The sequence below is a fragment of the Heteronotia binoei genome, chromosome 6, assembly GCF_032191835.1.
Source record: "Heteronotia binoei isolate CCM8104 ecotype False Entrance Well chromosome 6, APGP_CSIRO_Hbin_v1, whole genome shotgun sequence".
Classification (NCBI taxonomy): Eukaryota; Metazoa; Chordata; class Lepidosauria; order Squamata; family Gekkonidae; genus Heteronotia; species Heteronotia binoei.
This window is the reverse complement of record NC_083228.1, coordinates 91,542,618-91,557,795: the sequence shown is the minus strand read 5'-3', so window position 1 is coordinate 91,557,795 and position 15,178 is coordinate 91,542,618. Positions and strand designations below refer to the sequence as shown.

The 15,178-nt window shown below is 39.4% G+C and overlaps 1 protein-coding gene across 1 annotated transcript; it reads right to left on the bottom strand.

Annotated features, from left to right (window-relative positions):
- Nucleotides 1-6,626: 6,626 nt before the first annotated feature.
- LOC132574049 (tubulin alpha-3 chain-like) lies at nucleotides 6,627-11,805 on the bottom strand. The gene is given in 5 exon segments (XM_060242157.1): nucleotides 6,627-7,394; nucleotides 8,709-9,389; nucleotides 11,293-11,441; nucleotides 11,716-11,790; nucleotides 11,793-11,805. Coding segments are annotated over 5 exon segments (1,215 nt in total). The 3' UTR covers nucleotides 6,627-7,097.
- Between the last annotated feature and the right edge of the window lie 3,373 nt (nucleotides 11,806-15,178).

The following is a 15,178-nucleotide window of genomic DNA, read 5'->3' as shown; positions in this document are numbered from 1 at the left end:
TGCCAACGGACTAGCAAAACTGTTAGTGATCCGACCCATTTAAAAGTGACGTGCTGCAGATAGCGGGCATCACTGCGCCTGCGCTAATGCAGATTGACATCTCATGAAATGAGGTCCAGTAGAGCACTCTGATTGACCAGCGACGGGACCCACATGGGATAGAACGAGAGCCTGGCTGTTGTCTGATCGGAAAATTGGTTGTGCGGATTATAATAGAGGCGCGTTGCAGATGGATTTAATGGTGAGTGTGACCGCACCCTAGGAGTATTAGTGCAGGATTGACTCAAGATGCCAAGTAGTCTTCTCTTCCATGATTCTGACCCTGATGTAAAGCTAACTGCAAAACTCAGAAACTGGTCTGAAACATAAAATCACATACACCTATGCTATTGTTTTTTTCCGTTGCAGCACACACGCTCACTGTGGGTGAAGGAACTGTTGTATTCAGTATGATTATATCATCTCACATTCCCTTTGGTGTGACTATAAAGATCAGGAGCCAGATGTAATACTCCCACAAAGTATTTCTTTGCCAGTTTATATCTTGGAATGGAAAGGGAGAATTATGGAAGCTCATTCAGCCAAAGAGCAGGTAGGACATGGACTGAACAGTAATGGAAGACTTTACAAAAAATGGCATGTGTCCTGCCCACAAAGAGGAACTATCCACTGTAAGGATACCTTCTTCCACTGGAGAAAAACTGATGCACTTTTGGGAGGTACAAAATTACAATTGCACGTGTAATTCGAAGTCCTTGTTAAATGCCCCGACAAATACAGGCACTTTGTAATGTGTATTAGGAGGTTTTATCCAGATGATCTGGATAGCCCAGGCTAGCCAAATCTCATCAGATCTCAGAAGCTAAGCAGAGGCAGCCCTGAATGGTATTTGGATGAGAGAACATCTAGGAATATCAGGGTGACCATTCGGAGGCAGGCAATGGCATCTGTTGCCTTGAAAACCCTATGGGCAAAAAAAAAAAAAAATGTTGGAGACTTACTCTGTTTATAACATGAAAGACAAAGCTGTTCTGTTGGAGCTTGATTAGTGGAAAACACACTTATTTGAAACTATTCCAAGCAGAGCCATCAAGCATATTTTATTGTGTAACCTAAGTAATTCACATTTTTACAGTGCACTTGCCTGAAACAATCCCACTGCTTATATCATAAAAAATTAGCTATCTTATGCAGCATTTCTTTGGACTATTTTTGCAATGCTATTGAATATAATTTTATGCTCTTCATATGCATTTGTAAGTCAAAGATCTTTGTTTTTAATTAAGATTTATTTTTTAAAAATAGCTGATGAACTATTGAAAAGGAAGCAGGCATACAATGAGTAGAATGCGATTACACTCTTGCAGAATATTTGTTACTGGAGGAGATAAATTTTATTCACATCTGACATTCCACATCAGTACGTGCTTTGTTTTAAATTAATCTGTGGCATGGACAGGGAAACTACCAATTAAGCAGAGTTGTAGACTTATTTTAAAACTGGGCTTCTATTTATGCTCTTAAATGTGTTCTCGTTTAGGAATTATAGAAACTGTGAAACACATTGTTTGAATGTCCCCAGTATAGGAAGGGTAGAGAGAAATAGATCAAGCTGCTTTTATGCCAGCAAAATGAGATTCCCCTAGTTTAAGTTACTAAATTTTTAATGGATTCTAGGCCAGCAAACGTTCTTTTTAAGCTAAATTTCTTGTTCAGGCCAGGAGAGTTCAGGCAGCTTATGAAATATAGCCTCTCTAATATGTTATAGCCTGTCCACTCTGACTTAAATTCTTCCTTTCTCCCTTTGATGACCGATGCTGTAGGTCAGAGAAGGAAGATAAAGATGTTCTCTTCCTCTTTCGAAATGCTTTTAAGTTGTAGAATGACAAAGTTTATAGTGAGTCAGAACCAAGATTCAGTATAGTCTACATCAGGGGTGGCCAAACTTGCCTAATGTTAAGAGCCACATAGAATAAATATCAGATGTTTGAGAGCCACAAGGCATGAATGTCAGAGGAAGGAAGGAAAATAGATGGGGAAAGAAAGCAACTTTAGATGCACTCTCCAAGCTGAGCCATAGTCCCACCCCCAAACTATGTCAGTCATATAAAGATGATTGAAACATCATCTTTCCAAACATAGAGGTTTGTAGAATATGCTGTCAGAATATATTTAAAGATCCAAAAGACAATTTTACAAATAACAGACTGTGTTGATCACCTTTCTATGAAGGTTCCGTTAAAGATACTGCCAACAGGTAGCTCTGAACTCCACATCTGAATGGGAAAATCAAGTTGCTTATTTACCATAAGATATTTTCAAAGTCATTTAAGAAAAACGTACTTCTGTTTCAGGAAACTGGAACATGAGTCATCTGCTGTTTTTCCCCAGAACAGCACAGGAGGCCAGACTATGATGCAATCAACCAGTACATAAATATGTGCAGGGAATATTAATGTTAATAAAGGCAGCATGAGGCCCCAAAATACTTGGAAATACACAGTGCAGTGAATTTTACTTTATGAATGATGCCTGCCCTAAGGATTCATACTCATGATCAAAAAGATACAGGTAGTAACGAAATAGCACTAAGGGATATTCATTGTTTATCTACAAAGATTAAAATATTACTCAGCTTACTAATAAACATAAAGACAGCAATGCAGTAACACAACTTAACTTGGCTACGCAAACAGCTAGCCTATCCAATCAGTGGAAATGATTTTCTACTCACCATTGTCGTTTTAATTATTGATACCAAATACTGTGCTACTTAGCCTTCCAGTATTAACATTAGTGGCATAGCAACAACAAAAAAAGGGGGAAATGCTTATGCACATGAAACCAATGTTACAAGGTGTTCTCAATATCCTGTTTGACATACACAGCATCTTTTCATTAATTTTAACATTTTCTTTTTAAAAATTTGCTGTTTTAGTGACTTTAACTTAAAAGCATTTTTACCACTTGATGGTAAATGTGTGAATGAGCCATGACAATTCAACCATAATTGGCATTATTTATATTTTGGATGTTAGTACAGTTAGTTCAAACATTCATCTCAGAGTCATTATTTGTTGAATAAACAAGTGTTGAAAAAATAATTTATATGCACATTAATCCAACCTTGTTGCAATGTATGGTTCAGATTGGCAATAGGTCTCATTACTTACATAATACCCTCTTCCAGCGATATAAAATATCCCTTTTACTAGTGGTACATATATTTCATCTCCATGTGGTTAGTCTGGCATTCTAATGAACATAAGAGCCCAGCTGGATCAGATCAGTAGTCCAGTGTCCTGTCTCACAGTGGCCAACCAGTTCCTCTAAGGCCAACAGCAGAGCTTAGAGGCCAAGACCTTCCCGATGTTGCCTACTGATGCTGAAATTCAGAAGTTGATTGCCTCTGAATGTGGAGGTTCCCCTCAGTCACCATGGCTAGTAGTCAGGTAAGGTACCTTGTCAGCAGCCTTTGGAAAACCCAAGTGTAGAATGTCTACATGGTCACCTTTGTCTACATGCTTGTTCAGGGCTATAGCCAGCAGGGCACTGAGGGCAGTGCACTAATCTGCAGCAACCCCTTCCCCCCCAATCTTCTGCAATCTTGACTGGAGATTGGGTGGGGTGATTGGAGATGGGGTGGGGTGCTGGCAGATTCTATAGGGGCACCGCCCCCATGACTCCTTGCTGGCTATGGCCTCATGCTTGTTCATTTTTTCAAAGAACTTCAAAAGGTTAGTGAAGCAGTTCCCTTTGCAAAAACCATGATTTGCCTTCAGCAGGATTTGTTCCTGTGTGCCTAATGGTCTATGATTACAATTTCTACTAATTTGCCAGGGACAGATGTTAGGCTGACTGGCCAGTACTTGTCTGATTCCCCTCTGGACCCATTTAAAAATCGGCATATTTGCTGGTCTCGTCTTCAGGTATGGTGATAGGTTAGTCAATCAACTGTCTCACATTTGAGTACCTTAAGAACTCTGGGGTATATACCATTATTATTATGCTTTTTGTGGAACTATTTTTGAAATTTTTATCATTTTTCTCTTTTCTGGGAAAACAATTGTGTGAAATAAGGCAACTTAATCGTTCCACATTACACCATTCTGATTTGGCAAAACCAGTGATTTCTTGGACATATTTATGAATTTACTGACTGTAAGCTTTAGGCACTGGATTCTCTGAGATACTCAGCTCCAGGGTCCATATTCTAGGCAGAATATTTTTATTACCAAAGAGGGGAAATGGTCTGGATTAGCAATAATTAGCCAGGCAAATGAACTTTAGCATCTTGTGAAGTATAAGATACAAAAAAAAAAAATCAGCTGAGACTTACTCACTCAAAAGGCATGGGAGTAGCCTGCCCAAAAGATGCAAAGCCCTTTTCCCCTTGGAAACCATTAACTGGCTGTCCCCCCTCTATCCAGTACAGCTGTTAAGATGACTCAGCTAGACAACTCTTAGCAAGATAAAAGTTAGAGTTCCTGCAATGACTTACAAGATGTCCTCTCCTTTCACCCTTCATTTAGTTCTTTAGAGTTGTTTTGGGCTTGAGCTGGTCCCTTGCTTACATTTAATATCTTTGTATTGAGTGGCTCTTAATCCTTGTTTTTTTTCCTCCAAAATATATCAAATTGGATAGGCAAGTCAACCACAATTGTCCATATCTATTTTTGTAGGGCACTCTAAGGTAAATACCTACAACTTAGCTGACAAAGCTTTTGGAAGTAAATCACAACATATTCTAGATCTGAAAGATGACCCACCAAGTAAATGAGCAAACTGCTCTGGGAGGTCCCAGCAAGATGTCCTCCACCTCAGAGGAAGAAAGACTATTGGACACTTACCATGAAGGGCCCTTCTCCTCTGAGAAAGGTCATCTTGTTCCCCACCCCCGAAGTCAACTATTTAGCAGGTATACTTCTTGTCTCACAAGTACAGTTCACCTGTTTTTTTCCTTATCTAGATAGTTGCTGTTTTTGTTTGTTCCTTTCTTGGGTTGGCTTTAGTCTTACTGCTTTCAAATTACTATTCCCCTCCCAAGGCCCAGGGTTTCTGGCTGGGCCCACTGCTACTAACACCCCGATAGCATTCCACCACTCAGGCACCTGTGATAGGCAGTGGGACTTGCTTATGAGCAGACAAGGGAAGGACAAATCAACAGGTGAGGCATGCAGGTGGGTGTGAGGGAAGGAAATCAGGTGTCTGGTGACGGGCAGAGGGGAAGAGCACCCTAGGAACTTTGCCCAGAGTCCACCAAAACCTCGAACTAGCCTTGTGATGCATCCAGTAGGAATGAAATCTCAAACAGGGACTCCTCCCTATTCTTTAGAGGGTGACTATAATAACCTTTTAAAATTTAAATTTACTTCTTTACTTATGAGCCTAAGGAAATAAAATATGCACAGAAAATTGCTTTAACTTCCTCAAAGCCCAAGGGAATGAACAAATTAGGAATGAATCCAATTGCAAACAACCTTCCTTTTGTTTTCACTTTTTTCAACAGTCAATGGTCCTAAAATGTATTAACTACTTTATTTCTGTGTTTCAAAACCTTTAATGTGTCATGCCGGCTTATCACTGAACCACTTTGCTACATCACATTAACTCAGAGAGATGTTAGCAGGCAGCCATACTACTCCATCTTGTGGTCATCAAGTGCTCTGCTTTTGGTTAAAATAATGCATGGTGTAAAGTACAGGACTAAAATGTGGCCTACACAGCTATTAATTGATTCAGTGAGCTGTTATATGCATATTTAAAGATTTTCACATGTGCACATTGACAGAAAGGATCTAAACACTTACATGTAATTTTGATTTTACTTGGAAATATGCTTCCTTTACTTAGTGACATTTAAAGAACCAACAGTAGAGCTAAACTCTTGTTATCTGTAAACCAGCTGTATAGTTTTGAGGAATACTGGAAGAAATGTTTATTGGTAGTCACTACCCATACTAATTGGGTAGTTGTATTTCAAATTATCCAACAGTTTAATCATTAATGCAATACTGTTGCCATTATGAGCATTAATATTACAATACAATGTTCCAAATTAAGGGCCAAACTGAGTGAACAGCTCAACTGCTCAAACTTCATGTATTACCATTGCATTCAAACATACATTGGTTAGGTTCACCTTATCTCTATATTACTTGAGACTTGCTGTGGTGACTGACTATATCGCTGCCATACACCTGTCATGTGGTTCTGAAATACAGGCCCATTTCAAGGATAATAGCATGCAACACTGACCAAACCTTTACACTACTTTAATAGCATAATCCTGAACTGTTGCATTTCTAAGCCCACTATTTCAGCAGATTTAGAAGGATATGGCATAATGTGAGCCAGGTCCTGCAGAGACAATTGTCTATAACAGGGGCAATACTCCCAGGTAATTAAAACTCTGAGCTTGTTTAAAATCTACATAATTTTTTCCCTAACTTTTAAGAGTATTTCTGTCCAGTTATTTATTAACCTTAGTTTTACAAACAACAAATTATGATAATTAAAGTCATAAACCATCTTTAAAAGGCATTTTTCAAGCTAATTGTGAAAACCTCGGATAAAAGTAAAACTTTATCAAATCCTGTTTAACTAATGAGAGATGGGACAAACAATTCAGGATACAGATTTTCATTCTTTCATATATTAGTTAACATGCATTTTAAATTGAAACTGTAACATGACAGCCTCCATGCACCAAAGCTCCATGTGCATAATAGAACAATGATATTCCAGTATCATTTACACCATGAAGATATATATGCTAAGAGTAAGCAGTTATATTTTGAAGGTGATTACTTTCAGTATAAATGTGCTAATGGATTTTCTAAGACACAGGAAAGAAAGGGAAAGAGGAAAGGGGGAAGGAGCTGGTCAAACATGTCCTTTTTCTTTCATAAACTCGACAAAGGCATATAAGCATTTTTTATAAACGTTATTCCTCACTTTTTCTCAAGATAATATTAATTATTATAAAATTTATAAATCATTGTAAACAGTTATTAAACTACTGCTAGAACTTTATTTGAAACACAACAAGTGAACTGAAGTATGATATTAAAATGTTTATCTGACATTACTATTTTTTAATATTCTTCTCCTTCTTCAGCCTCAGCTTCTACAGAATCAACACCCACTTCTTCATAATCTTTCTCAAGAGCAGCCAGATCCTCCCGAGCTTCAGAAAATTCTCCTTCCTCCATACCTTCTCCAACATACCAGTGCACAAAGGCTCGCTTAGCATACATCAGATCGAATTTATGGTCAAGGCGAGCCCAAGCTTCAGCAATGGCAGTTGTGTTACTCAGCATACAAACAGCACGTTGCACCTTGGCCAGGTCCCCACCTGGTACTACAGTGGGTGGTTGGTAATTTATACCTACCTAAAAGAGGAGGGGAGGAAAAAACTTGAAATTAAAAGAAATTTAAAATCTTGTTTCCTAGGTCATAATGCAGCTCCACTTAAAAATGCACTTCCATCACTATCACAAACTCAAAAGAAAACATTTATTTCCTATTCCTTATTTCAGCTGTTGGGCAAAAATACTATAGATCCAGATTCTTTATTCTATGAAATTCACAGGGAACTGCAGAACTCATGCTGATGGGAAGAGATTCCATGCTTCCCACCTGCCTACAGCACCATTGCCTCTGTCTGCCTGGATTATTATTATTTATTGCATTTGATTAATTGCCCTATCCCAGCTAGTGCCAGGCTCAGGGCGATGTACAACAGTAAAAACACACATATATAAAATCACATATCTTCATTGCAAAAATCTGTTTTTTCTAAAAATTGTAATTTTTTTTGGAAATTTTTCTACAAAACACAAAGTTAGGGGGCTGAGGTTCCCCCAAGTTTGTATAAACATCACTCCTGTGTACTTGACTCCAATTTTTGAGAGCTTTCCCCTAGTCACACAAGTGTCGGGTTCAAAATCAGATGACATACTAACATGTTAGCCTGCGCTTAAAAATGTAACAAGTCAGCAATACTTTTACTTAATTTTTAAAAATTCCTTAGACCTTCTCAATTTTATGATTTTCAGACATCCCTTTAATCACACTGAGCACATATTGATCTGAACCAATGACTACAAGTGATAAGCGCATCGGGAAGCCTAAAGAATTACTGGTGTCAAAAAGCAAGCCGCCTTTGTTTATAGCAAGGGTCATCAAACTTTCTTAACGTAAGAGCCACATAGAATGTTTGAGAGCTGCAAGACATGAGCGTCAGATGTTTGAGAGCCACAAGAGAGGAAGGAAGGAAAGAAAGCAACTTTAACTTTAAATGCACTCTCCAAGCCGCCAGCTGGCTTGGAGAAATGATTTAAAGAGAGAAATGCCTTCTCCAAGCTGGCCAATGGGGTGGTGGTGTGAAAGAGCCACATGCAGCTCCCAAGCCAGTTTGGCCACCCCTGCTTTATAGTGTTATTTTAAAGTTATCTGAGATTAAAATCAAAGTTGTATATTAGGAATGTATCTTAAATGTCTACATTTTTAATCTGTGTAACTTTACTGGTCAGTTTTAAATGTGCCCCAATAATGGATGGATTTAGAAAATATACACAATCTGTATTGTTGGTTACATGCAGCTTTTAGCATTAATGGGAACACATTGATTTCCTTCCCAACTACATGAAAGGAAGTAATAAATGTATTGCTGACACCTACAAAAACAACACTTTTTAAAATACCTTGAATCCAGTAGGACACCAATCCACAAACTGAATGGTACGCTTTGTCTTGATGGTTGCGATGGCTGCATTGACATCTTTTGGGACAACATCACCTCTATATAACATACAACAAGCCATATACTTGCCATGGCGAGGATCACATTTTACCATCTGATTGGCTGGTTCAAAACAGGCATTAGTGATTTCAGCAACAGACAACTGCTCATGGTATGCCTTTTCAGCTGAGATTACAGGTGCATATGTTGCCAAGGGAAAATGGATTCGTGGGTAAGGGACAAGATTTGTCTGAAATTCTGTCAGATCTACATTCAGAGCACCATCAAAACGGAGTGATGCTGTGATAGATGAAACTATCTGACCGATAAGACGATTTAAGTTAGTATAAGTTGGTCGCTCAATATCAAGATTGCGTCGACAGATATCATATATAGCTTCATTATCTACCATGAAGGCACAGTCAGAATGCTCCAATGTTGTATGTGTAGTCAAGATGGAATTGTAAGGTTCTACCACAGCAGTAGATACTTGTGGAGCTGGGTAAATTGCAAACTCCAATTTGGACTTTTTGCCATAGTCAACTGAGAGTCTTTCCATGAGCAAAGAAGCAAACCCTGAACCAGTACCTCCTCCAAAGCTATGAAAAATGAGGAAGCCCTGAAGACCTGTGCACAGATCAGCCTGAAAGTGAAAACAAAAGACAACAATCTGCAATATTTGGAAGCAATATATCATAGTTCTGCATCTGCAGTTAATTTAAAAGATAAGCCTTATGACTTGTCCATCCAAAATACTACTCCCCACACACTAGATTTTAACTTTATTTATCAGTAGAAAAGATAACTTGACTGTTTTAGTGCACTGCCAATGGAGATAGTGATGACCATAAGCAGAGACAACTTTAAAGAGGGCTAAGCAGGTACACAGAGAATGGGTCCTTCAACAGCTACTAGCCATGTAAGTAAAGAAAACATACATATTCAGAGGCAGAAAACCTCTGAAAACTGTTCTTTTCTTGTTTTGTGTGCGTGTGTGTGCTTGCCTGCCTGGAAGTCATTATGATTTCTGATGATCCCAACTGGGTCCTGGAAGCTTTTCTGAGAGGATACACCTGCCTCTGGGCCTGGAGATCACCCTTCCAGGTTCTTGCTTAGCTTCCTAGATCTGATGATACTGGGCTTGCCTGGGCTATCCAGATCAGGGCTAAACCTCTGAAACCCTAGGCTAGGAAGCAACATCAGGGGAAGGTCTTGCCCACCATGCCGTTTGCTGGCACTCCACGGCAAGTGTTTGGCCAGCATGTGAAACAGGATGCTAGACTACATGGTCTGATTTAGCAGGGCCAGGACGCCCTGCAAAAATGCATATTCTTGCATTTTTGATTTGAACTCAAAGAAAAAAATGCTTAGACATAGTATATTTCTCAGTGTCCAAACTATATAAGTGACTGTGCAATCCTATGCATGTTTACTCAGAGGTCAGCCCCACTGAGAAATATAGGCTTATTCCCTAATGTGCTTAGTTAGGACTGCAGCCTGACTTGTAAACACAAGAACTGAAGGTATATGTCCCCATTAAGAAAAGAGCATGGCAACACTGTAAGGACAAAAAGGGGTGGCCAAACTTGCTTAACCTAAGAGCCACATAGAATAAATGTCAGATATCTGAGAACTGCAAGACGTGAGTGTCAAGTGTTTGAGAGCCACAATGAAGGCAGGTAGGCAAAAAGACGGGGAAGGGAGGAAGAGATGGAAAAAAAGCAACCTTAACTTTAAATGCTGGGCAGACCTGGATAAATGATTTAAAGAGAGAAATTACTTCTCCAAGCCAGCCAACAGGGTGGTGGGAGCTTTGAGAGCCACAAAATTTGTATGAAAGAGCCACGTGTGGCTCCTGTGTTGGAGTATGGCCACCTCTGGTTTATATCCTGACATATCCATATACAGTACAAGAAATTGCTGGTTCCAAAACATTTCTAGTCCAACTCTATGCAGTTACTCCAGTTTAAACTTATTAAGTTCAAAGGACCTGGACTAGAGTAACTCTGAACAGTATTGTACTGCTATTTTGCTGCATTTGACATTGTTTAAAAAATAAACACGAAGCTGGATCCTACATGAACAAACAGCACTTCCACTCTTGTGGTTCTGTTCTTGAAGGTCCACTGATATCTCACCTTAAGATGCATTTGAGGGAGAATACTAGGAAGCTGCAGGAAGAGGAAGGTAGGGAAGTTCCATTTTACAAGCACAAAGCCTGGTCTACTTAGTCTTAACTACAATTACAGCCATAACATCTTGAACACATCCAATCTTGGAAAATAAGCAGGGTTGGGCTTCATTAATACTTGGAATAATCACAGCCTGATCAGTCCCTTATTCATAACAGCTGTCAATAAAAATGGCAGCAAAGATGCATCTGATACCAATTTCTTTGTTAATACTATTTTATGCTGGAGTCTCAGGATGGCAGTGTTTGCCACTTCTCCTTCCCAGCAGCTGTCTCCTGTGCGTTATGGAAAAGCTGACTGGACTCTATCTGGCCTGCATGGACTTCTACGAATGACAGTACTATTTAAACTTACCAACTTGCGTATGCGATCTAGCACTAGATCAACAATCTCTTTTCCAATGGTATAATGGCCTCTGGCATAATTGTTAGCAGCATCTTCTTTCCCAGTAATGAGTTGCTCAGGATGAAATAATTGTCTGTAAGTGCCTGTACGTACTTCATCTACAGAGATATAAAAAAAATAGTTAATTCTTATTTCTTCAGCAGCTGGTCATTGCCATATTTATACAAAATTGATGAAAAAAATAACCATCATTACACAACTATTTTGTAGCAGTCTTTGGAAAGTATACAAAATGGCAAAATTGTGGAATATGGTTTGATCATTTTATACATTTTGTTAGCGTTTTTAGTTCCTTTTTTATCAGAACATTACCATAATAAGACTGTATTTATTCTATACTGCATATAAGATATTCTGTACATATACACATACCAACCACAGTGGGTTCAAGGTCCACAAAGACAGCTCTGGGTACATGTTTGCCAGCTCCAGTTTCACTAAAAAAAGTGTTAAACGAATCATCTCCCCCTCCAATAGTTTTATCACTAGGCATCTGACCATCAGGTTGGATTCCATGTTCAAGACAGTATAATTCCCAACAAGCATTACCAATCTGAACACCAGCCTGTCCAACATGGATAGAGATACACTCACGCTAGAAAGACAAAAAACAACACATATTTGGGTTTATTTTTTGATAAAAATTATAATTCGGGGGGGGGGGCGGAGAATCACAGAAAGACACTAAATACATTTTACCTTCTAAAAGCATCTCTCTGTTCAATTCTAATATGATTATCAACGAATTACGCATTGATAATTACAGGCATGTAGAGCAACACTTTCAATCAAAGACTCCTTCCAGAAGCTTAACGTGTTGCGTTAATTTAAAAATCGGACTGTGGCAGTTTGAAATCCCCTCCCTTCTCCGACCGGCAGGAAAAACATGTACTTCCCGCCCCCCATACCCTACCCGTTTCTTTACAACGTACCTTGTCCGTAACCTTACATTACTAATCTAATTTTAGCTGCACCTTCGGCCATTCAGATATGTTAAGGGTAAAAAGGGGGAAAGCTAGTCCCCTGTGCAAGCACCAGTCGTTTTCGACTCTGGGGTGACGTTGCTTTCATAACGTTTTCACGGCAGACTTTTGTTACGGGGTGGTTTGCCATTGCCTCCCCCAGTCATCTACACTTTCCTCCCAGCAAACCGGGTACTCATTTTACCGACCTCAGATATGTTGCCTCAAGTTAAATAATAACTATTTTATACCCTCCCCACATACCCTACCTATTGTTCTTCACTACTCAACGAGTTGACTCTTAAACCTTATCGCTCAGGACCCACCCACGCCCCTTTCCACGGAGCCCAACGACTGTGATCTAATTCTAAGATCACGAGATATGGATCGCCCTCGCCCCCAGGTCTCCCTTTAACAGTCCCTTTCCCCGCACCATTGCGACTCTGAGGTAGATCGAGGTACAGCCTATGCGCTCGGGCCTCACACCCCAAACCGCCAACGAGAAGCCAACCGACGACTACGGCAGCTTCGCGCCTTTCGGAGATCACGCGGTCGCACGCGACTGGCTGCCTAAGTAACTTTTCGCGGTTTCATTGGCTGCACGTGCAGCACACTTCCTGCGAAGCGGCCATTGTAACATATGAGGGCAAGGATGCTGTCTTTTCTCCTGCCGCCACAGTCCTCTCTCGCCACCCCTCTACCACATCCGCAAAGAGTTCCCCTGGACTAAGCGGCCTTCAAGACCCTTCCCAGTTGTCTGTCAGTGTTCCTACTAAAATATAGAACAGCCAGCTCCCCACCATGGTGCTCCGCGCAGAGGACCAATTTCACAGTCACCACAGCGTTCCACGTCCAGCGTTGTCTCAAGCTGGTGTCAACTGTCAACCGTTAGAGCAACTGCCTACCTCGCGCCCGTCCTCTCACCCCGCTTTCTTCCCATTGGTAGACCTCGCACCGTTACTGCATGTTGATTGGTAGGACGGGCTCTTTCTCCGCGGGTACGGGGGAGGGGGGGAAGGGGCTGGGTCAGCGTGTGTTGCTTTGGGCGCGAAATATGATCCTGAGCGCGAGGTTGATAGGCGTTCTGCTGAAACTAGAAACATTAAAATCGCAAGGGTTTCCCCCCCTTCTTGCTGGTTTTTTGTATATTTTAATAACAACCAAAAGAATGGTTAAGGTTTGTTTGAAAACTTGAGTTCCTATGCAAATATAATTTACAGTCGTAATCGGTGCAGTTAATTTGTGCAGTGCACAGATTGCATAATCCAGAGAAAGTTGGCAGTTTTAAGTACAGTGAGCAATTTCAGATTAGATTTTTAATCCTCGTTTAGCTCTGTCTCCAAGCTGACATTCTACACTAAAATCATAGAATCATAGAGTTGGTTTCTCTGATTCTAATGTAGAATGTCAGTTTGGGGACAGAGTTAAACCAGGATTAAAGGTCTAGTATGGAACAGATAAATTACTCCAGTTTAAACCCGTGGTTTTGGTACACCTAGACTGAAGTAACTATATTTTAACTGATTGTTTAAACCTTAGAGAGTCTTACTTTCTCAGCTTTGTGCCACAAACTATAAACATTAAAATTATAAGTACATAATGGTAGCCCTGCAGACATATGTACAGTTATGAGTTACCTTGCTTGGGAATATATTTTTTTCTTTCATCCCATGAAGTGATCTATAGTTCACTTAAATTCATGTCAGAATAAATCTGTTACCCTTGAAAGTGCCCCAAAATTTTCTTGTGGCTACCCTTTTGGAACTTGTTTCCATTTTTGTGAGGATTGATTTAAAATATATAAAGATTTATAGGCAACGGAAAAAAAATAGTGCAGGCTGTATTGCCCCCCCCCCCCTTGTATTGAAATAGTTGTGGAAACATTACCTAAACAAAACTGTGTTTTATTTTAAGATGCTGCAATATTCTGGATCATCAAAAATGCTTTTCAATAAATATTTTTTGTTTTAAAGAGGTATCAGTTGGAAAAGATTACATAGAGTATTTCTCATTTTTGTTCTAACATTTTTACTAATAGTAATAGAAATACCATATATATATACGTTACATCAAAGCTTGTGCTGTATTATAAACTAGCTTTGTATCCTTTATTAGATGTTATAAATCTTGTCGTTTTAAGAAAACATCCCCTATTTCAGAATGCTGCTGCTGCTACAATCCTTCCCAGCCTGAGGTCTGCAAAGCAGATGATCCCAGAAAGCTTCAGGTTATATCCAATTTTTGATAAATCATATTGGCAATCCAGAACTTTATCAGATTATTGGGTGTTTATTTCCAAAAGGATGATAACGGAAGAAAGTGATTTGGGGCTAGAATCTACAACTGTGTCTTTTTTTTTCATGTATACCCTACCATCAGTGTTATATATGAAACCATGTAGCTTTTATATTGAAGAGAAAATAAAAACAAATAAACAGATCACTGTAATATGAACCACTCATTGGTTAAGATTCATCTCAGAGGCCCTGCTGTGTGTGTCCCATATTTTAAACGGAAGGCAGTAAGCTCCAGAAATAAAACCTTTTATATTGCAACCCCTCCATTTTGGTAGTCCTTCCTCACAGTAATTTGCTTGGTGTTGAGCTTGTCATGTGATTGACATTCTGTAAATCCTTTTAAATGCGTTGCTTGTTTGCTTCTGCACACAAAATTGCATAAAAAGAATAGTCTTTAGAATAAAATAATATATGTTCAATATGTTAAACTTTGTGTTGTAGATTATTTCCCCAAAACTCTGGTTGATAAATTGCCCCCTTTAACTTGATTTTTCTTTTCTTTCTTAAACTATGACCATAAGGTATATTGCCGTTAAGGAAAAAGGCTAACTAATGAAAAGCATTGCAGAGGGGAAA